This window comes from Betta splendens, chromosome 15 (assembly GCF_900634795.4).
Source record: "Betta splendens chromosome 15, fBetSpl5.4, whole genome shotgun sequence".
NCBI lineage: Eukaryota > Metazoa > Chordata > Actinopteri > Anabantiformes > Osphronemidae > Betta > Betta splendens.
In genome coordinates this window covers 11293265-11314418 of record NC_040895.2, presented here as the reverse complement: position 1 = coordinate 11314418, position 21154 = coordinate 11293265, and the positions used below count along the sequence as shown (strand labels likewise).

The 21154-nt window shown below is 45.0% G+C and overlaps 2 protein-coding genes across 2 annotated transcripts; both read right to left on the bottom strand.

Annotated features, from left to right (window-relative positions):
* Positions 1 to 7617: 7617 nt before the first annotated feature.
* Positions 7618 to 9153, bottom strand: LOC114842232 (homeobox protein zampogna-like). Its single transcript, XM_029127852.3, has 2 exons — positions 8691 to 9153; positions 7618 to 8425 (listed from the first exon to the last, which is right to left on the bottom strand). Exons 1-2 carry the CDS (start codon positions 8956 to 8958, stop codon positions 7935 to 7937), a joined length of 759 nt encoding a protein of 252 aa, XP_028983685.1. The 5' UTR covers positions 8959 to 9153; the 3' UTR covers positions 7618 to 7934.
* Positions 9154 to 12159: 3006 nt separating this feature from the next.
* Positions 12160 to 14484, bottom strand: LOC114842106 (homeobox protein Nkx-2.5-like). Its single transcript, XM_029127612.3, has 2 exons — positions 13945 to 14484; positions 12160 to 13178 (listed from the first exon to the last, which is right to left on the bottom strand). The coding sequence occupies exons 1-2, from the start codon at positions 14324 to 14326 to the stop codon at positions 12535 to 12537; spliced, it is 1026 nt and encodes a 341-aa protein (XP_028983445.1). The 5' UTR covers positions 14327 to 14484; the 3' UTR covers positions 12160 to 12534.
* Positions 14485 to 21154: the final 6670 nt, after the last annotated feature.

Sequence of the window (21154 nt, the reverse complement as noted above, 5' to 3'; positions counted from 1 at the left end):
TGGGAGAACTCCATTGGTTTCTTTCCTCACTATGTGTTAATTACAGAACATAAAAATGATTCTGCATAATGCTGTTATGCTTGTTTGTGTATTTGCGTACTTGACAAAAAGCAGCCAATGCAAATGACCTAAGCCACATCTGCAGTGCCAAAAACGTATGTCTGAGTCTGAGGCAGGTAAAATTGTTTAGTCTTGAATGCAGGTGCAGATTTAAACTTTGACCCTCAAGACTAAAAACTATTTAAACCTATGGACACAAACTGTGAACACACTGCTAGAAAGCTGAAGGTTTCCATTTCAGTTTATGGCCTAAAGAGTAGCACACTTAACATAAATGCCCTAAAGTTATAGTATGAATGAAACCCAATGTTCAAATCAGCATAGTTTGGAAAAATAAAACCCTGTGTATCCACCTGACTTGAGTCTGTCACAGCATGTGGAGGTCAGAGCCTCTACAGGTTTCCTTAAGGGCTAGTCGTCATGTCTGCGTCAGAGGTGCAGCAGAAAAATCATCAGAGTGCGAGATGTGAGTATAGACAGATGATTATGAGAAATATACTGAATTAAAGTTTTTCATAAACAATATTTTTAATTATTCAAACAAACAAAATTGTACAATTATACAAATAATTAATATAGTTAAAATACTGCTGAATATGCAATACACACCAAGTGTTCTTTTGTTACCTTTTGTGTAAATTATGTCATGTTTGTGAGTTTAAAAGTAGATAATCTCACTTGATAATGTGAGATAAAGTGTTCACGTGTTGTCCTTTCTGAAAAAAATGTGAAAGACTCAAGACAAACACTGGCATCCTTTAGGTAGAGAAGCAGGTTAGGCCTTTTCATGGATCGCCGTGAGGAGTGGTGAGGTGGTGACAGGTCCCCCAGCCTCCACATATGCAGAATACACACAGAATCGGACAAACACTCATCCAGACACACACACAGACACCTGTTCAAACAGGAAGTGTTAATGAACCGTCTCCGTCTGTCTCACTGTTTCTGTGTTTCTGCTTGTATGTAAACAGCATGTGTGAGCGAGGCCGTCTCCAGTCACGGAGCTTGTGTGACACAGGTTGTACATGAATATATGACTAATATATGACCCTTTACACATGCATAAGTAATGAGGAGGACCTGTAAGACAGCTAGTCTGTCTGCGTGGGAGTGTAACCGGGCTTGTCTGGTCCCAGTCTCAGCGCTACGACAGGAGTAAACTATTTAGTCTGGTCATTTGCTCATTTCATTTTCACTCTGTTTGTGTAAGATAAAGAACAGAGAGAGTAGGAGGGTAAGCACGCGTTACTCAATATTTATCCAAAGCCCAACTAATCTGAGTAATATGTAGAGGCAAGTGGTGTCAGGGTAAGATCACTCTGTAAATTTTGGTTCAAAGGTCATATGGTGATGGATGAAGTTGTTCCTGTGATTGAATGCAGTCTGTGCTTGGCTCTTAGTGAGGCGTTTAATCCCATAAAGACGGTGTAATTAGAGCCCCGGTAGCATTAATAATGTCTGCTATCCGCTGAAACGTGCCAGCTCCTCTGTGCAGTTTGACCGGAGCGTGATGTTGGACGTCCGCCATCATTAATGTTGTTAGTGGCACCCTTCCTGCTTCTGCAGGTCTGTTTTTACTCCAAAGACACATACAGGCATACATAACTGTAACATAATATCACTAAAAACTAGAACACAGGTGTTGTGATACTGACTTGTGATTTGACATTAAATACAGTACAGCACCTCATGAACCCACTGACCCACGCAGGCTCATAGGAATACATGCATACACTCCCTTGGGTATTGTTGTTAAGCCATGTTTTGGAAACTGGAGTCTTTGGTCAAAGCCCCTTACAGCTCCCACCTGTGGTACCGTGTATTTAACACACACACACACACACACACACACAGCTTAGGAATGTGCACGTCTGAAGGACTCGGGTCTTCAACACAAGTTTCTCACCTTCGCTCCCTCCCAACAGATTTACGTCTCTTCTGTTCCCTGTTCTGCTGTCTGCTCTCTCCACGTTTAATCCAAATTATGACTGAAGCACTCAGCATGAATTACAGAGTGAGACGCGATGATGCCGTAATGTCCGATTCATTCCGCGGTTCCCAGTAGCTAATGGATGAGGTGCGACTGCAGGCTCTCGGCCCTCGTCGTTTGGACGTACTCAGACACCTACGGGTTGTGATCTTCAGGGGAGCTGTCCCTGGAATCCTTCTTGCTTTCGCTGGGAGACGAGGGTCAGTCACTCTTAGCCATTACTCCGGGTCTCCATCAGTCCCATCCATCCCATCTGGTACAGTTAGGTTATGGGGCAAACGGCCTCCACACTAATCTGACTTTGGCGTCACTTTCTACTTATTCCCACAGGTTTTGTTCAGCTGGTGTGTTCCTACTATGTCCCATTGTTAAGATGAATGAGCTCTTTTCTCACTTGAGCCCGTGATGCGTTTAATCATCATTATCTTTGACGTGAGCGAATTATGAACCATAGAAAAATGTGAATGCCAGATGAGGGTCAATCAACTACTATAACAGGAAGATTAACATCCCACTGTGCCAGTGCTGTGCTGTGGAAAGTTGGGATGTGGAGGGATATACAGCTCCTGTCATCACTTGAGAGAGTGAGTTGGGGAGGAGAAATTCTTCCCACCAGCACCAAAGAGACAAGATGATCATACAAGCGGATTCATCAGTGGGAGAGGCCTAGAAAACAGCTGTGGTGGTCACTGGCACTTCAATGTAATTTGAAGCCTTTGAGAGGACGATATGGAGAATGATGTGTGTGTTTATTGCGTGTGAGATGGAAACAGGATCCTTCTCACTTCTCGTGGAATAAAAGACTATCATGCAAGACTTGCACTGAATAGAACGCTGCTTGATAAAGCCAAGTGTTTATAGTAAGATGCCATTGCTAATGGGCCAGAATAGGGAGAAAGGGAGAGAGAGGGGCTAACGTGTTGTAGAGGAGTCAAAGTCATAGTGGAATGAAATGGTGGAGAAGAATCCAATACAAGTTAAAAGAGAAAAGGGCAAGTGAGGTTTTGTCTCTGTAAACGGGGGAATACATTTCAAATGATTTTCTTGCCTCGGGAGAGATCTCAGATTTAAAACTGCCACCGAGTGATCAAAGCGAGAGGCACATACGCACACAGGCGCTCTTATCAGGCCCCGGGCCTTTGGGAGTGAAGCATCGGCAGCGTGCGGTGAACTGCTGCTGCATTGTCACGGGTGACTGCAGGTGTCCGCCACTTTCTCTCCCCTCTGCCCCCCCGTCCGTCTGGGAGGCAGGCGAGGTCACAGGATGCTTCTCACAGACCCGTCCACAGAGCGGCTGCAGACGCGGGGTCCGCTCCGCGTCCGGGGCCCCGAAAGCAAGGCTGTCCGTCAGCGGCCAAGATTCCTGCTGTGTGGGTGCGTGTGTGTGTGTGTGTGTGTGTGTGTGTGTGTGTGTGTGTGTGTGTGTGTGTGTGTGTGTGTGTGTGTGTGTGTGCGCTCACACAGGTGCAGCCAGGGACACGGGGGAAGGAACAGGCCTCCTGCCCTTTGAACTTGATCTTGAAAGGAAAGCTGTCTTCCCTTCCTGTCAAATAAGCTTAGCTGTTATGCCTCCGAGCTGCAGTCGGCGCAAACTGGTCTGGTGAAAAGCGTGAGCCCTCTGCGTAGTCACCGCAAGCATTCATTCAATTCAAAAGTTTTTATTACACACTTGGCTGGAATAACGCCAGTGACAGGTATTATCAGCGGTGATTTATGGCCAAGCCTTTCATTTCCATCAGTGTTGATATTTAAAAATATTTTATCATCTTTTCTACAAAATAACTGTTTCTTGTGAAGATTGTACAGTTGTTGTGAACTCTGTTATGAGTTCCTCGGTCCTCAGGGAGGATGTGTCCCATTGACATTGTATTTCTCAGTGTAAGAACTGTGTGTCTGTGTGAGACCTCCGCATATTCAGCTTGGTTCAAGGTTGGGACATCTCACTTCTGGCTCCGCGGCCTTGTGAAATGTTTTCCTCCTGCTGCTCAGTTAGTGATGCGGTTTGGACAGGATGCAAGGAAACCGGAAGACGTGAAGAACAATAAAAAAAAAGAGTCAGTCTGGACTTTAAGTCAGGAAACGAACAGTGGAAGTAGTTCTATTTGACTCATGGACACAGCAGTGATGAGCGTCTCCTTCCCTGGAGGTGAAGGAGGAGGAGGGAGCCTGGAGAGGCCGTAAGTGGGGCCTGAGTAGTTTCTTTATCGGCCGTCTGATAAGAGACGTCTCACAGTGTCGGAGCTGCTCAGTGCTCCCCTTGTCTCTGTTTATCACCGCTAATTAAAACATTTGGATTCCTGCGAGCGGCTGTGGAGGAGTGTGTGTCTGTCTGAGCACGTGTGTGGGAGACATGGAGAGGAGTCAGGAAGGAACTGTAGCAGCTTGTATGTCTTCCTGTCCATCTACGGACAAAACTGAACACACACACACACACACACACACACACACACACACACACACACACACACACACACACACACACACACACACACACACACACACACACACCATTTCTGCAAATGTGCCCATGTTGATGTTTCCACTTTTCTGCATTTTGTTCGTTTTGATGTCTATATTTTGAATTTGTTGGCTTTATTTTTCATTTCTTGCTGACACGCATGTTCTCCTCTCTTAACGTTGTGCTTTTCCTCAACCTGACTCTCAGCTCTGCCTTTGCTAATGGACGCTCCCAGATAAAGTCTTGCTTCTCCTCTGGGTGGGCTCATCTTTCTATCCTTTTTAATCCTTGTCGTGACCCCAGCTCCCGCTCCTGCAAACACAGACCTGGGATGGATCCCTGCATTTCCTTACTTGCCCTTGGACCACGGGACAATTTCCATGTGTGTCCTGCTCAGCCTCAGGTTTCATAACCGTTTTTGCTGAACCAGTATTTTTGATTTGGTGCAAACCGTTTGCACCGAGGTGCGTTGTGTGATTCCTCGTGGAGCCAGTGGACGTGAACGCGCTGATGTTTGATGGATGTGTCTTTCCCTGAGCGAGACGACGTCTTATAGCTTTACTGTAAATGTTTACATTCCCACATACACTGATGCTATCTGCTAATAGTTTCTGGTACAAGCCTGAAGGGTCCTCTGGGTCGGATTATTTGCAGGAACATATGTATGTGTGGGCAGATCCGTGCCTGTGTGTGGAAGTGAGCGAGAAAGAGAGAGAGAGATCAGGTCAAAGGGAAGGACACGTGTCTTTAAACAGAGGTATTAGCCATGACCTCCCTCCTTCCTGAGTCCTGCCCTGTGTCTGCTGAGGGCCGATGCATTAACAGCAGTAAAGCCCACAGCACTGCTCCAGCTTCATCCCAAAGCAAGACATTCAGCCGCTGTCGCAACCACTTCTGATTTCCTGTATTGCAGCCTCTCCCAGACGTGTTCGTGTTTGACCTTTAAATCTTTTCATATTACCGGTCTCAGTGCCAGAAGCTGTTATGTGAAGATGATATAGTTTAAATCAACAGGGACCTTGTAACAATAGGTGTATCGGAAATGCACCTGTAATTAGCGTTCAGCAGCCCTGTGAGAATGCACCACCAATAGATGGTTGTCTTTAAAGTGCAGCCAAGCGTGGATTAAGTGAGGACTGCCAGTCCTGCGACGCTCTCTGTACCTGAGCTCCACCCGCGAAGCATTCCTCCCGCCTGAGAAACCGGCAGCCGCATGAAAGACGACAGGAAATGATCAGTTCCCATTATTAATGACCTTATTTGCATCTGCCATTCATGCTGTGCTGCGTTGTTTTGGAGGTTGGTGCTGGTGATTGTGGCAGGAAGCAGAAAAACATGTTCTGCTGCACAACTGCCTCCGTACAAACTCATGAACCCGTTCACGAAAGTCACATCAATAAAGCACAACCCGGAATGTTTACATCACTCAACATATATTTATACATGGGCTGCAGTGATGCTGAGGGGCTTAGTGGCCTTCTAGATAAAGACGTCAGATAAAGAAAAGACACAGCCGGGACCTTAAAGTGGGTTCGTGATAATTGCACAAAGCTTTTTATATGTTGCCCAACAATATGTGGGAGCGCTGAGATCGCCTGCGACATAAATGAAGGGAATACAAATTCAAATGAGTTTTTAAAAGTTTGTCATAGTGAGAATGAAGTGCATAAACAGCTTTTCTGTGCAAAAGGTGTGGCAGCCACTCATAATAACTAACGTAGATAATATGTTGTTTGGGTTCAAACAGTGGAGCTCGGACAATATCACGTACGCAGAACCACAAAAACCTTCTCTTGTCACGGTAGAGAGCGTCTACAAGAGCAGCTTTTCACCGACACAATGGGAATAATCAGAGCTCATACCTTAGAGCGGCTCCTGCACTTTTACATTGCCAAATCGTCATCTAAGTCATTTAAATCTTCAATGGGAAATCCACCCTGTGCAAATAAAACATAATTAGATTTAATGGTGCGCTGGTGACTTAGTGGAGGAGATGTGTTATTCATACCTGGAGTGCACAATGCCAAACACTTGGGAGCTTCAAGTGGTGCTTTCACATGAGAGACAAATGAGGTTTGGGCTGGTGCCACCATGGGACACAGAGTGTCTGTGTCTGTGTCTGTGTCTGCCCAAGCAACCGGGGAAACACAGGTATTTATTCTGAGGCCCATTACCTTAATTTCCCATAGAACAAAGCCTGTTTCTGGGCTGGATCAGACGTTTTATTTCATAGGACGGCTCAAGGTTCGAGTGCTGGTGTTCTGCAGGCTCCATTTAAAACCCATTCTGGCACTTAATGACAAACTGCCAGTGCAATCAGTTAAGGAACCCCTCACCTGCTTAAAAATGATGTTTTTATTTTCCGACCAAGTGTGTCCATTGTGCGCGTTGCTCGGGGATGAGGGCGCAGTCTCTCCGGCGGGACATGATTAATGTGCGCTGTCTTGTGCGGCTCGGCCGGATGGTGCAACATCTCCACGGTCTATTTGCCGTCTCTGACTCATGCAGCGCAGACAGCGGGCCTACGCAGGGCAGCACACACCTATGTGAAACAACAAGCGGCGTTCGCCCGCCAAATATTATCGGGTCGAGTCTGCAGAACGTGTTGTGCTAAAATCAGTCACATCATTTTGCTCCAGTCTGCGTTTGGTGTGCGTTACTCGGCCGCGGGGTCCGGGTCTTTATCTGTTGTTTAGCAGAGAAATCAGCCCAGATACACAGAAGAACACATTCTGGCAGATGACTTTCATGATCACTAAAGAGGTCACAGAAATAAAATAAACCCCCCCTAAAAATGTCAGCATCTCAAATATAGATAAACTACTTTCACTGGTTGGGTTTCTATTAATTCCTTTCTGCTCTGGACTGAACTGAAGCGTGTTTGTGGATATATTCACTCAATAATTTGACATTACCTCCAAAAATGCACAAGACTTTTTAGATTACACAAAAGTCTAAATTCAGCTTTAATTATTGTGAATCTTGGGGACTGTTTTTCATAGGACACAAGTTTGTAATATTGAAGCTAGAGAATGTGATAGAGGTGTGAAAAAGCAAACAGGTCAAATATTATAGTAAAACATAATTAACCAAACAAGTTGGAATAGCAGCAACTTAACTTTTTTTTTTACTGAAGATGTTTTTCACTCATTATCTTTAATTTCCCTTGATAATAAAAATAATAAATCTCAATTCATAATCAGACACATTGACATTTTGAAACCTTAGATGAGAGTAGTAGTAAAGTTCTACTTTAATGTGGGGAGCAAAAAAATCTAATAAACTTCTAGTTTCAAGTAAACAATAACCACAACTGTTATTGTTATTGAGCAATGTTTTTAAAAGGCTACAGAGATGCAGCAGAAAGTGACAACAGCTGTAAGACATCTCGTGCTTCGGTGACGCTTTGAGGCCATTGATCCTGTTTCAGGGCAAACCTCCACACATGTTCATGTAGTAGTACTGCAGATACGGGTGGTACTGGGCTGCCTGGTACAGTGGTACAGTTACTGGCGTGTGTAGTCCGGTCGTATAGCAGCACTGCATCTGATTGTCCTTCACCAGCACTTTGACCGCCACCCTCTTTGGCGAACTACACGCCGCCAGCTCCGCCGTCATCTGCCGTCGCTTGGTTTTATACCTCCGGTTCTGGAACCAGATTTTAACCTGGGTCTCTGTGAGCTTCAGGGCTCCGGCCAGATCGGCCCGCTCCGGGCCGGAGAGGTACCGCTGCGCGCTGAAGCGGCGCTCCAGCTCGTGGACCTGCGCGTGGGAGAAGGCCGCTCTGGACCGCTTCTTTGCGCCGGGCCCGGACTGCAGTTCGGCGTCCCCGTCCTGGCTGCACCGGGCTCCATCACCCCCGTCGCCCCCCGCCTCGTTATTCTGCTGTTTGTCCCGCTCGCTGCGAGGAAGATGATCTGCAACGAAGAAGAAGAAACGAAAAAATAAGTAGATTTCACACCATTTCATGTGCAGAACCAAGCATTTTATTTATATTATAAAAAGAAGTACATCCAAAGAAAATTCAACATCTGGCGCGATTTAAAACACAGACAGAAGCTGGATCCATATCAATTCCATAACTTTTACACAATTTCAGCTTTTTATGCTGGTTTGCGCACATTGAGACGCGGGTATTTTACAAAAATAATTATTGTTTCCAAGCGAAAGTGAACGCCTCACCGTCTCCGTCCTCTTCTTTTCCGGCCTCCTCTCTGTGGACATCACGCCGGAGCTTCCCCGCAGACAACTTGACATCAGGAGAAAGTCTCAGCGGATGGATGCGCTCCTCCTCCTCCTCCTCCTCCTCCACCTCCGCGTCCACTTGGTGGATTCTCGTCCCATCGCAGCCGGTGCGGTTCCGGAGCTCCTCTGTTCTCCTGGTCCTGCTCTTCCTGCCGCGTCCGGTGAGAATGTCGTTGATGGAGAACGGCGAGAAACTTAACGTCATGGTTAAAAAAAACACGAGTCAAAGTCTTCGCTCGCGCTCGCGGGCACTTTGTGAGGAGGCATCAAGAGATCCGCCACAGAAAGCAAACGTCTTCTGGTTCTTCGGGTTTAATTGCTCTAATTTAATTGAGGTGAAGTAAGTCCGTGCTGCTAATGAACAGCCTACGCAAGGTACCGTCAAGACTATTACAACATCCTGAGCAGCTCCCGTTCATCTTTGATAGGCTGCTGCCTCTGCCGGGTCCCTCCCCCGCACCGCCCAGCTGCGCGCGCTCTGCGCCAAGACCCAGATGCGCCGATTTTGCTCGAGAGACGCGTCACCTGTGGGTAACGTGAGTTTTCAGTGTTAACCTTGTGTTGGAACGAGCGAAGGCTACAAACGGTTAACAGCTCTGTCTACAGCACCTACGCGTGTCGGTCTCTTCGTGTCCGGACATGAGGAAAATATTGTCAGCAAATCAAAGTGCAACGAATCGGGACGTCTAGTGCAGACTGTGCGTACACTTGTGCGGACACACTGTTTTCAATTTTCAAAAGTTAAAAATTATATTGAAGAAATGACGCGTGAAATGTTCTAAACATCCTAAAACGCAACTGGCTGCAGCCTAAGGCCAATATGTTTTATAAAAACTTTTCCAAAATAATTATTACTGTGATTCTAGCTTCTATATTATAATTATAATTGTAATTCAGAATGACGCTATTTCTCATTGCAAAGTGACAGAATTTGCGCATACATACACTTGTGGGTTTCCTAACTAGAATGCGGTGACGCCTTTAAAGCCACGCCGTTTGGTGTCAAACCCCACGCGTTAACCTCTGTAGTGATTCTGGTCCGTTTGCTCTGACGGGCGCGTAGCGCCGCCCTGTGGGGAAAAGTGGTTGGTTTCCAGACGCGTAGAAAGCAGCCCGACACACACACACACACACACACACACACACACACACACACACACACACACACACACACACACACACACACCGCAGAGCCATCCTTCAATGAGGAGACGTGATGCGGTGATCGCCCCCTTCGTGCTGTTGTGTTTTCCTCCGCACTAAACAGAGGCGTCTGTTTGCGGAGCAGCAGGGTGTCAGACGTGTCTGCACGGGAAACACGGACGTTGTAGCACATTTAACTGTGCGCTGTTTATCATCATAATTACAAGTTCTAAATTAGCTCAACCACTCGTTAATAGAATGTTGCTGCTGTTTTATTGTAGTTAAGAATATTCTTGGTCGAATTGTTTCCTGTTTAGCATTTACAAATAGAAACGACATGAAACATGACTCAGACCTAACGTGCCTTTTACGCAGTACGTGTAAATCTTTTGATTTCACATGACAAGCCAATTTATTCATACGAACCACAAAGACTTTTATTCTATTGTTTGCAGTCTGCGCAGCATGCAAACCGTCTCTCCTGAGAATATTACATACTGCGGTTTTCAAATTGAATACATTTGTTCTAACCTTAACTTTTTTCGTCCACGTTTCCATCTCATGCCACGTTGACGGATGGACGGCAGTCGTAATGGAAGAGGCTTTAGTCCAGCACATTTTCTTCTCTATATTTGGGCCCTGCGTCTTTTGTGAGCTCTCTGAGTGGTTTCCATTGGAGAGTTTGTTTTGGGAAACTCCACGCCTCGCGCTGCGATGAGCCGGCTGCTATCTTTGGAAGCGCAAGATAGCGATCGCAGCGCCTGACAAGGCAACCGTGGTCTGGTCGCGTCCTCGGGCTTCGCCGTCCTGTCGCCAGCTCTATTTACACTAGTGACTCTGCAGCACTTAGCGCTGACACCAGGTATGTCCTACCGGCAGTGCAGTAGCCAGAGGAAGTGGCCAGGGAGGCCATCAGAGGAGACAAACACTTTGTTTACGTTGCCATTCATCTCCATTAATGCCTGCTCGACCATGCCTGGGAGGTGAAGGTGTTTAGGTCCATCTCCAACCAGCGGACATGCAAACGAGGGTGGTTTAATCATTTGTAACAGTCAATTGATTTTTATTAGGATGTAATCAGGTTTTGTTGTGTTCTCAAGATGAGAAAGTGTAAATAGTAAAGAGAAACAAATGAGCCCAATAGAAGAGAATGGAATAGATAGGAATAGAATCGTAAAATAGTCTTAATGATCATTATTATTATTATTATTGTTACCTGAATATAATATAATATAATATAATATAATATAATATAATATAATATAATATAATATAATATAATATAATATAATATAATATAATATAATATAATATAATATAATATAATATAATATGTTCTTAGAATAGTATATTTTAGACTCCAGCTGATATGAGTCTATTTTTTCCCAACAGCATTTATCATCTCTGTGAGTTTATTCGCTCGGTGGTTCCCGAGGATGCTGGCTGTCTGGTTAATGTCCATGTGAATCCTGACCGGACTTCAGCTCGCCTCTAAATTCTCACTGTTTCTGGTTCTCGTCTCCGAAAAAAACTCTACCACAAGCGTTCACACGGAGAAAAAAAATCCATGCTTGGCTTCAGAAACGATTAACAGATGAGAAAATACGCATATTGAATTTACTTGAGGGAAAACTCAGACAGTATCAGTTTATCAGCGTTCATGATAAAATACAGTTATGTGTAATATGACCTGATCTCACACTGACACACAAAAAACAACAAATAGATCGTGCATTTTGCATAAATGTAGGCAGCATTGTATCGTATTTGTATTTATTGTATTGGCAACATGTGCACAGTCGCGGCCAAACGTTTTGAGAATTACATAAATATTGGAAATTAGTTAAGTTGCTGCTTAAGTTTCTATACCTGCAATTTGCATATATTCCAGAACGTTATATTTCAGTACATCACAGAAACAACTGAAACAAAGTTCTAAAGGCAGTTTAGCAACAAACTCTGTGAAAACTAATATGTGTGTCATTCTCAAAACCTTTGGCCACGACCGTAGTATTTATAAGATACGCACAAACAAAAGCAGTAGAATACAGCCACGTCTGTTGCATTTGTTCTATCGCTTACTTAATGTCGTCATCGGCCATATTTTTCACCGTATGTTCGTGTTATTTGTGCGTAAAACAGGAGACATCCGCTCACGGTCCACTTTAAATGCCACTAAACTGTAAAAGCGCATTATATATGTGATCACTTTATTGAGCTAGGTTTTATTATAAATCCGTTGTTGGTCTATTTTGGGTCTATACATTATGAAAGAACGAATTTGTATGTTTGTTTGAAAATGTCCTTACAATCTCCTTTTATTATTCTGAACATTCAAAATTTACAAACACTTTGAAACCACTTTACGCACAGTCTTTGCGCATTGCCTACTTTCAGCGCAATGATCGACCGTCCAACGGCGGGTTAAACACCGCAGCTCAGGGACAAACACTGTACGTATATAAGGTGATGGACCGGGTCAACGTCATAGGGTTCCTCGTGCTCCAAGCTCGGCTGGAAACGCCAGTTGCGCAGTGTTTGTTGTTGCGCACAGGTTTGAACGGCGCCCGTCTCGTCCAGTTGCTGATTGAAATGTTTAAGTTCACCGAGTCCTTCAAGGAGAACCCCCGTGGCTGCGTTACCATGCCCGGATGCCCTGTAGAGTTCCTTGGCAGGGCGTGACCACCGATCCTTGGGGAGCCTGGCTCTGCGTTTGTGCGCCGAGGATCCCTAAATTCACGTTCATGAACGCGTTGGCGCTGCTGTTACTGGGAGGCAGCGCGGACAAGCTGGAATAAGTACAGGAGTACGTGTTGGTGTACACGGAGCCGTTGTAGCTGTACGATGGGTAGCCGTTGTAGCTGTAGGGGTTCGGTGCTCCGACTGTGTAGGGAGCACTGTAGCTCTGGGATCCAGTCAGACAAGGCCTCCCGTCCCTGACCAGAACCGGCACCGCCACCCGTCTGGGAGGCGGCTGCTGCTGCTGGTGGTGGTGGTGGTGTCCCGCCATCTCCAGAGTCTTGTCCTGCCGCTGCCTTTTGCATTTGTATCTCCTGTTCTGGAACCAGATTTTGACCTGCGTGGAGGTGAGCTTGAGGGAGCTGGCCAGGTGCTCCCTCTCCGGGGCGGACAGGTAGCGCTGCTGTTTGAAGCGCCGCTCCAGCTCGAACACCTGGGCCTGCGAGAAGAGGACGCGGGGTTTCCTCCTGGTCCGCTGCTGCTTGTTGGCAGGTTTGTCCGAGTCTGGGTCTTCGCAGTCGCCCTGCAGCACACGGCAGCTCTCTGCGTTGAGGAGAGCAGAAAACCAAACGGGTTAATACTGCAAGAACAATACATTTAATTTCTGATCATCCCAAATTATTTAAACTATTTAAACTCAAAATATATATCACGTATATCATTTACCTTTGGTCTTATTTCATAATATAATAATATATATATATAATATTATTTTAAATGTAATGCTTTGGAAATATTTCCCTTAATTTCCCGCATAGGACGTAAATGAAAGACTATATCCAAATAAATCCCAAAGTATTTGTCAATAAACAAAATAAGGCTGATGATAAATACGTAAAATGGTGACGTCTTTTTATTAATGCTCACTCAGACTTTAATCTGTAATGAAAAGTCTGTCGCTTTTGCGTATTTGCATTGAGTTTTAACGGGAGGTTGATCCGCCCACATAAACCAGTTAGAAACAAACTCTAAACACCTACAAAGCTCATTTTAAGTAACTGCATTCCTGGGATATAATAATAACACAACAGAGCAGCAGGCCTACTTGATTTTAAGCGCTTACTGGGCGGATCCTAGGAAATTATTTAATTTATAACTCAAATTTAAAAGAGCATGATTCAATGTTTAAACATAGATGTGATTATTTAAATCTGTTCCTAAAACTAGTCTTGAGGTAAAGCCTGAACAACACAGATCAAAATACGTGTCTTGTAATTTCGCAGTAATGGTTCTCGTTGTCTAATGTTTGTGCTTTTAATTATCACCATTATCTATCGTCCAGAATCGCTGCCATTTATCGTGAACTTACTGCTCTCTGGGTCCTCGTGCTCGGTTTCTAGTCCGGGGTCTTCGGCGTGGTTCGGCACCGCGGCGCTGAACACGTCCACCGGCAGCCCGGACTCCGCCAGCCGCTCCGTTACTGTCATGGAGCTCAGGTACGACATCCTCTCCTCGCCCTCCGAGAGGCCGGAGCTTACGGGACTCGAACTGTCCCTGCCGGCCAGCATGCAGGATGGGGGCGAGGGGGAGCGCGGCGGCTTGTCCGGGAAGGCGGCCGCGTGCGACAGCGCGCCGAAGCACGACATGAACGGAAGCTGGTGCTGCTGAGATTGCTGCTGCAACTCTACCCTCAGAATGTCCTTCACAGAAAAAGGCGTGGTGGAAGAAGTGATGACCGGGCTGGGAAGCATAATTACCGTACCCTCAGCGGAGCGGTGACAGGTAACGAATTATTGGCAGCGCTCTCAAACCTGGACCAATTTGTTTCCGCGTGGGGCGTAAAAGACGTAAATACCTCGCGCGTAAAAGTGACGAATGCTCCTCCGTTGCGTGTTTTTCATGCAGACCGAGGACGACTGGCTTTCTTTCAGCTGTGACATCCCTCCTCTGGCTGGAGGTCTGAGAGAGACAGGTCGAGCCTGTTTGGATGGCTGGATTCAGAAAGGGTTCGGGTCAGCCACGCTGCAGTCCTCTTCCACGCAGTGACGTCCTGGAGCGTGGGAGGGATCGATAGAGTCAGTATCTCTCTCTCTCTCTCTCTCTCTCTCTCTCTCTCTTTTTGGCTGCGCGTCAAGAAAGACGTTCAGGCCTGACGGTTAAAATGTCAAAGCAGTAAAACGATGTTACAGCTCAATTAAAGGTTTAAGCTACAAAACCGAGTCACTTCGTTAGTTGAATACGTTTAAAAAAAAATTGAAAGCAATTAAATGGCTCAGAGAAGTCACAGCTTCTCCCATTAAGATTAGGCATATCTGCGTTTCCTGCCTTAGCATTCCACTGATAAGATAATTTGTGAGGATTGAGAAAAAATGGCAAAAAAGAAGAGATGAAGAATTAAAATGAAGTTACTTGTTTCCTTCTCAGATAAAACAAAATGTAAGACGTTTTCCACATTTCTACTACTAATAATAATGATTAAACTCTACTAATAAAGATGAGTGGAGCCATTATATAATTTTAGCCGTGTCCTGAAAAGCGGATCCCTGGTTCTGCTTGTGGGTCGTAAAGGCGGCTGCTGTGAAGGCCCGGTACTTCTGAACCGTGCGTAACGAAAAGGACGACTGGCCGCCATCACATCACCCGCTCCCCGTCAACACGGCGTAAAGAGCGTCCTCCCCGTATGAGTGGTGGGAGAACAAGGATGGGAGCAATGTTTGTGAACACGAGGCGTTAGTTTAGTTTCAGATGTGCAAGAAATAGCACAATAAACGATCATTTTTGTGTTAAGGGTAATTTTTCAAAGGTTTGGTTAGGTTTATGATGGATAAATGCTCCAAAACAATATAAAGCTCATCATATCATATAAAGCTTTACGCAGTTTTATTGGTAACGATTCAACAATAAACAAAAAAGAAAATAATATACGTGGCGAGTCAGATTTTTACTTTCCACGTTATGGGGCGGCCTCAAACTGAACAGCAAAACTAAGAACCACTAACTGGAAATTCACTCCCAGTTTATGTCGGTCGGCTTTTGGACAGGAGGCGCGGGTTACCGCATAAACACGCACGGACCGCCAGCTGACCATCACCTTCTCGTGCCACGAGCGGAGGGGAGTGTTTACGGAGCGGAAGAGTCTGTTTCCTGGCTGTAACAAAACCCAGACTCACAGTTAGTGTCAAGAAGCTGCCGCGGTGAATGAATCCATCATCCCCGTCGCCTCCTGGGGTCAGGCGCACGACAAAGGGCCGGCGCGGCGAGCACGGACCGAACCAGAACCGGAGAAATGGCTCAATAAAAAAAAACTACAGTTGTCCCATTTCAATCATTCCACTCAATTGAGTTTCTTGTGTTCTTTAAAGTTGTTAGCTCTCCAGGCAGCGCGGAACATGTTTCTTCTTGTTGGTCCGTTTCTGTTGAAGCAGTGTCTTCTGCGCGCGGCGGCAGGTGTTCAGTCATATCAGTACTTGCAGGCGCAGCAAACCAGTCCACTTGCAGATGCAGATACTTGAATAAAGACAGCAGATCCCTGAAATGAATGAAACACGGCCTGACGCTTCGGGTAATGGCTGCAATTATCGCTCCCCTGTGGCCTTCGCTTGCTGAGAAGCTGAGAGGCGATCGGTATCTGACGGTTTTACCGCAGTAGTAAAGTCTGCGTAAAGAAAACATCAACACCTCCAGTGTGCACCGTGGGTGGGGGTTTGTACAGGCCTGCTGCATGTGCGTGGTGACTGCCAATTCAACCGGTATTTAAATTTTCCACGACATCTTGCATCTTGCACCCCCCCCCCCCAAAAAAAAATGAATTATAGAATTATAGAGAAGGCACATTTCAAGAGGAGTCCAGTTGCCTCATGCAGCACATCATAATTTCCTGTTCCCTCTGATTCCATGGCCATCAGTATAAATGGCATAAGACCAACTGTTGTGGGACAGAAATGGCTCCCTTTATTTGATCCGGGAAGTTGAGTCTTATCAGCAGGCCACGTGAAGGTGTCAGTAGCCAGGACCCAGACCATGCTATTGTACCCCTGCCTGAGCCCGAGTGACGGATGACAGCGCCTTCTCACTGAAGGGAAATGAGGAGGCCAGAGGCGAACCCGGGGCCACACTTTTACCAAAACCTTTCTCTCACCTACTTATCTTGGACTCTGAAAGTGCCAAATAGCCCACAATGGAAGCCTGTGGAAGCCAAGCTGCGGGCCGCAGCCATCCCTCTGGGCTCATTGTTTTCGCCAGGTTAGGAAAAAGATGCCCTAATTATAAGTACGAGCGTGAGAGGGTGATGTGGAAAGCAAGGGCCTCGCTGCGTATCTACAGTCGGACTTGGACCATGAGGAGGAAGTGAGGTCAGGCCAGTCTGGGTCTCCTACCCTTTGCCCTCCCTTGGGCCTCATAAATTAGCCTGCTGTAATTCTCTCGCAGACGGCCATGCCCAAACAGGTGTGCGTTTGTATATATGAGCGCTAACAGGGGATGTAAGGTCTGTAATGTCTATGATCTACGGTGTTGGGAATCTAGTTTGGGAGGAAACATGCAACCTAAATACGCTTGTCCCCTCCGCTCTCAGGCCTTGGAGATAACGACTCTGTAGGGAGGCGGGCCTTAACTAAGCAGGAAGTTTAGGGCCACAGTGTCCCTTCTCAATGAGTGCATGTTCTGCCCTACTTGGCTGGGGCCGATTCAGAAATATCAGAAATATCAAAAGGTTGACTGGAGTTCAGCCTTGCTGCTGGAGCGACTTTGTCCAATATGCTCAGGAAATAATCTCTCTCCTGGGAAAGACAGTGTTGCTGTAAAATAAAAGCTTCAAAAGGTTATTGTACGTGAACTAAACTTGCCACTGAGAAGCTGCTGTGATTATAACATTCAAAGCAATGGTTCACTGAGCAAAGCTAATCAATCATGTCACTTGCAACAAATTTGTGTTGTTAAATGGGTTCAGTCCAGACTGGATGCAATGAGAAAACACACTGGTTCAAACAATCTTTACAGATCATCGTTGACATAATCAGATTTCTAATTGCTGACAAAAAATAAATAAACAAACAATCACGATCGGCGTAAAAATTCAGACGTGAGTCTTCTACTTCCCGTCTTTGTTCCTTTGCATGCATATTTGTATGAAGTTGAGGTCTGGTGAGCCTGATTTGGCCAAAAGACAACATTAATCAATTAGAACAGGCCGCTGCAGACCTTGGCTCGGAGGTTCCACCCAGCCTCGCGGGGTAAAGGCCATGACAAGCGCGCTAGCTGCCGTCTCCAGAAGTGTGATTGATCGGAGTCAAATCATCAAATATGTGAAGTGTAATCGTTTCTAATAATAAAAATGTGGCAGGCAGTAGCTTTGTTTTTTCTTTCACTTTGTAAGCAGTTTTAAAACCAGGTTCACAGATGCTGCACACAATTAAGGAATTCTTTAACATTGTTAGAAATATGCTGATTCACTTCCTCGACCATTCTGTACAATAAATATAGGCTACAGTTTTCTTATCTTAGCTTAGCTTAGTTTAGTTTAGCTTATCTTAGCGTAGCTTACCTAAGTTTAGCGTAATTTAGCTTAGCTTAGCTTAGCTTATCTTACCGTAGCTTAGCTTATTTTATCTTAGTTTAACTTAACTTAACTTAACTTAACTTAACTTAACTTAACTTAACTTAACTTAACTTAACTTAACTTAGTTTAGTTTAGTTTAGCTCAGCCTCTCTTATCTTATCTTATCTTATTTTATCTTAATTTTATCTTATCTTAGCATAGTCTGGTTTAGTTTAGTATATCTTAGCTTAGTTTATCTTAGCTTAGCTTAGTTTAGCTTATCTTAGCTTAGCTTAGCTTAGCTTAGCTTAGCTTGGCTTAGCTTGGCTTAGCTTAGCTTAGCTTAGCTTAGCTTAGCTTAGCTTAGCTTATCTTAGTTTATCTTATCTTAGCTTAGTTTAGTTTAGTTTAGTTTAGTTTAGTTTAGTTTAGTTTAGTTTAGTTTAGCTTAGCTTTGCTTAGTTTAACTAGATGAGTCCCAAGCGGGTGCTGGCTATAAATGTCCAGAAATGAAAATATATCTGATAAGGGATTTCATATTAAAAATGTTTTTAATTGGAATTTACTAAGCTGGACATCTTCTGTCACAGAGATGTTATTCGTACTCATACTAACTCTTCAGGTGTGCACATTCTAAGTCATAGTCATGAGATCAGAGATTTCATATGCTGATATCAATTCGAGCCGTGCAGACCAGCTGTTGGAATGCAGTTAGACGCACTGGTGTGTGTTTCTGCGTGTACGCTCCATCCATCACTGGGCCTTACTGGGAACAGTGGGGAGGTCCCGTGCCCTCTGTTGTTGCTGTGTCTGCTCTCGTGTTAGAGAATTGATGACACTATCTTTGGAAAACAAACAAGGCGGGATGCTACCCGGAACCCAGAGCAACATGTGAGCAGAGTTAAAACCCTCCTAGCCTTTGTCCAATATGCTCAGGAAATAATCTCTCTCCTGGGAAAGACAGTGTTGCTTTAAAATAAAAGATTCAAAAGGTAATTATACGTAAACTAAACTTGACACTGTCTCTATGATCATAACATTCAAAGCAATGGTTCACTGAGCAAAGCTAATGAATCATGTCACATGCAACAAATTTGTGTTGTTAAACAGGTCCAGACTGGATGCAATGAGAAAACACACACTGGTTCAAACAATCTTTACAGATCATCATTGACATAATCAGAATTCTAATTGCTGACAAAAAATAAACAAACAATCACGATTGGTGTAAAAATTCAGACGCGAGTCTTCTACTTCCCGTCTTTGTTCCTTTGCATACATATTTGTATGAAGTTGAGGTCTGGCAAACCTGATTTGGCCAAAAGACAACATTAATCAATTAGAACAGGCCGCTGCAGACCTTGGCTCGGAGGTTCCACCCAGCCTCGTGGGGTAAAGGCCACAACAAGCGCGCTAGCTGCCGTTTTCAGAAGTGTGATCGATCAGAGTCAAATCAACAAATATCCATCCATCTATTTTCCAAGCCGCTTAATCCAGCCCCCTGCGGGTCCTTAGTGGCAACTAAGGAATTCTTTAAAATTGTTAGAAATATGCCGATTCACTTCCTCTATCTGTACAATAGTCTGTACAATTAAAACAAGCTACAGTTATCTTAGCTTAGCTTATCTTAGCTTAGCTTACCTTACTTTAGCTTAATTTAGCTTAGCTTAGTATAGTTTAGCTTAGTTTAGTTTAGCTTAGCTTAGCTTAGCTTAGTTTAGCTTAGCTTAGGTTAGCTTAGCTTAGCTTATCTTAGCTTAGCTTAGCTTAGCTTAGCTTAGCTTAGCTTAACTTAACTTAGTTTAGTTTAGTTTAGTTTAGTTTAGTTTAGTTTAGTTTAGCTTAGCTTATCTTAGCTTACCTTAGTTTAGCTTACTTTAGCTTAGCTTACCTTAGTTTAGCTTAATTTAGCTTAGCTTAGTTTATTATATCTTGGCTTAGCTTAGTTTAGCTTAACTTAGTTTAGTTTAGCTTAGCTTAGCTTAGCTTAGCTTAGCTTAGCTTAACTTAACTTAACTTAACTTAACTTAACTTAACTTAACTTAACTTAACTTAGTTAAGTTTAGTTTACCTTAGCTTAGCTTAGCTTAGTTTAGCTAGATGAATCCCAAGCAGGATTTTTAGGGTTTTATTTTTAGATTTTAAGGGATTTTATATTGAAAATGTTTTCAATTGGAATTCACTAAGCTGAACATGTTCTGTCACAGAGATGTTATCTGTACTCTGTAATTCTTCAGGTGTGCACATTCTTAGTCATAGTCATGATATCAGAGATTTCATGTCCTGATATCAATTCGAGCCGTGCAGACCAGCATGTTGGAATGCAGTGAAACGCATGTTGCACTGGTGTGTGTTTTTGCGTGCGCGCTCCATCCGTCACTGGGCCTTACTGGGAACAGTGGGGAGGTCCCGTGCCCTCTGTTGTTGCTGTGTCTGCTCTCGTGTTAGAGAATTGATGACACTGTCTTTGGAAAACAAACAAGGCGGGAAGCTAGAAAGGTGGTCACTCACCACAGCTCTCTGACCCGGAGCAACATGTGAGCAGAGTTGACCCCCCCCCCCTCCTCCAGGAATGCGCTGTGTGTGTGCGCACACGCTGCTGTTTGCGTTTCAGTGATACCACAGCTGGAATGTGTCTCGTGCCTTTGTGTGCTGTAGCGTCAGCGTCGTAGCAGCAGCAGCACGGCCTGCGCGCAGAATGAAAACACGGCCGCAGCACAGGTCCTGTTGGCACTAGTCCTTTTGTCATATTTGCATTGCGCTGCCAGACGCCAAAATAAATGTTCCACGTCCCAGCGTGGAGGCAGAGAAAGTGCCTGCGAACGTTCAGCTGACTAAACCCATTGATCTGCGCGCTACATGCTCTCCCTGCGAGCGCTGCCTTGCCCGAGGGAACTCCTGTCACTCCCTGCTCTGACTCAAAGACAGCACCACAGTCCAGGCTGCGGCCCCGGGGCCACGTGTGTGTACACACCGAACCCCCGTCCTGGCCCCCAAGCCTTGTTCTGGGAGCTCAAATCCCATAATTGCAGGGCTGACAGTG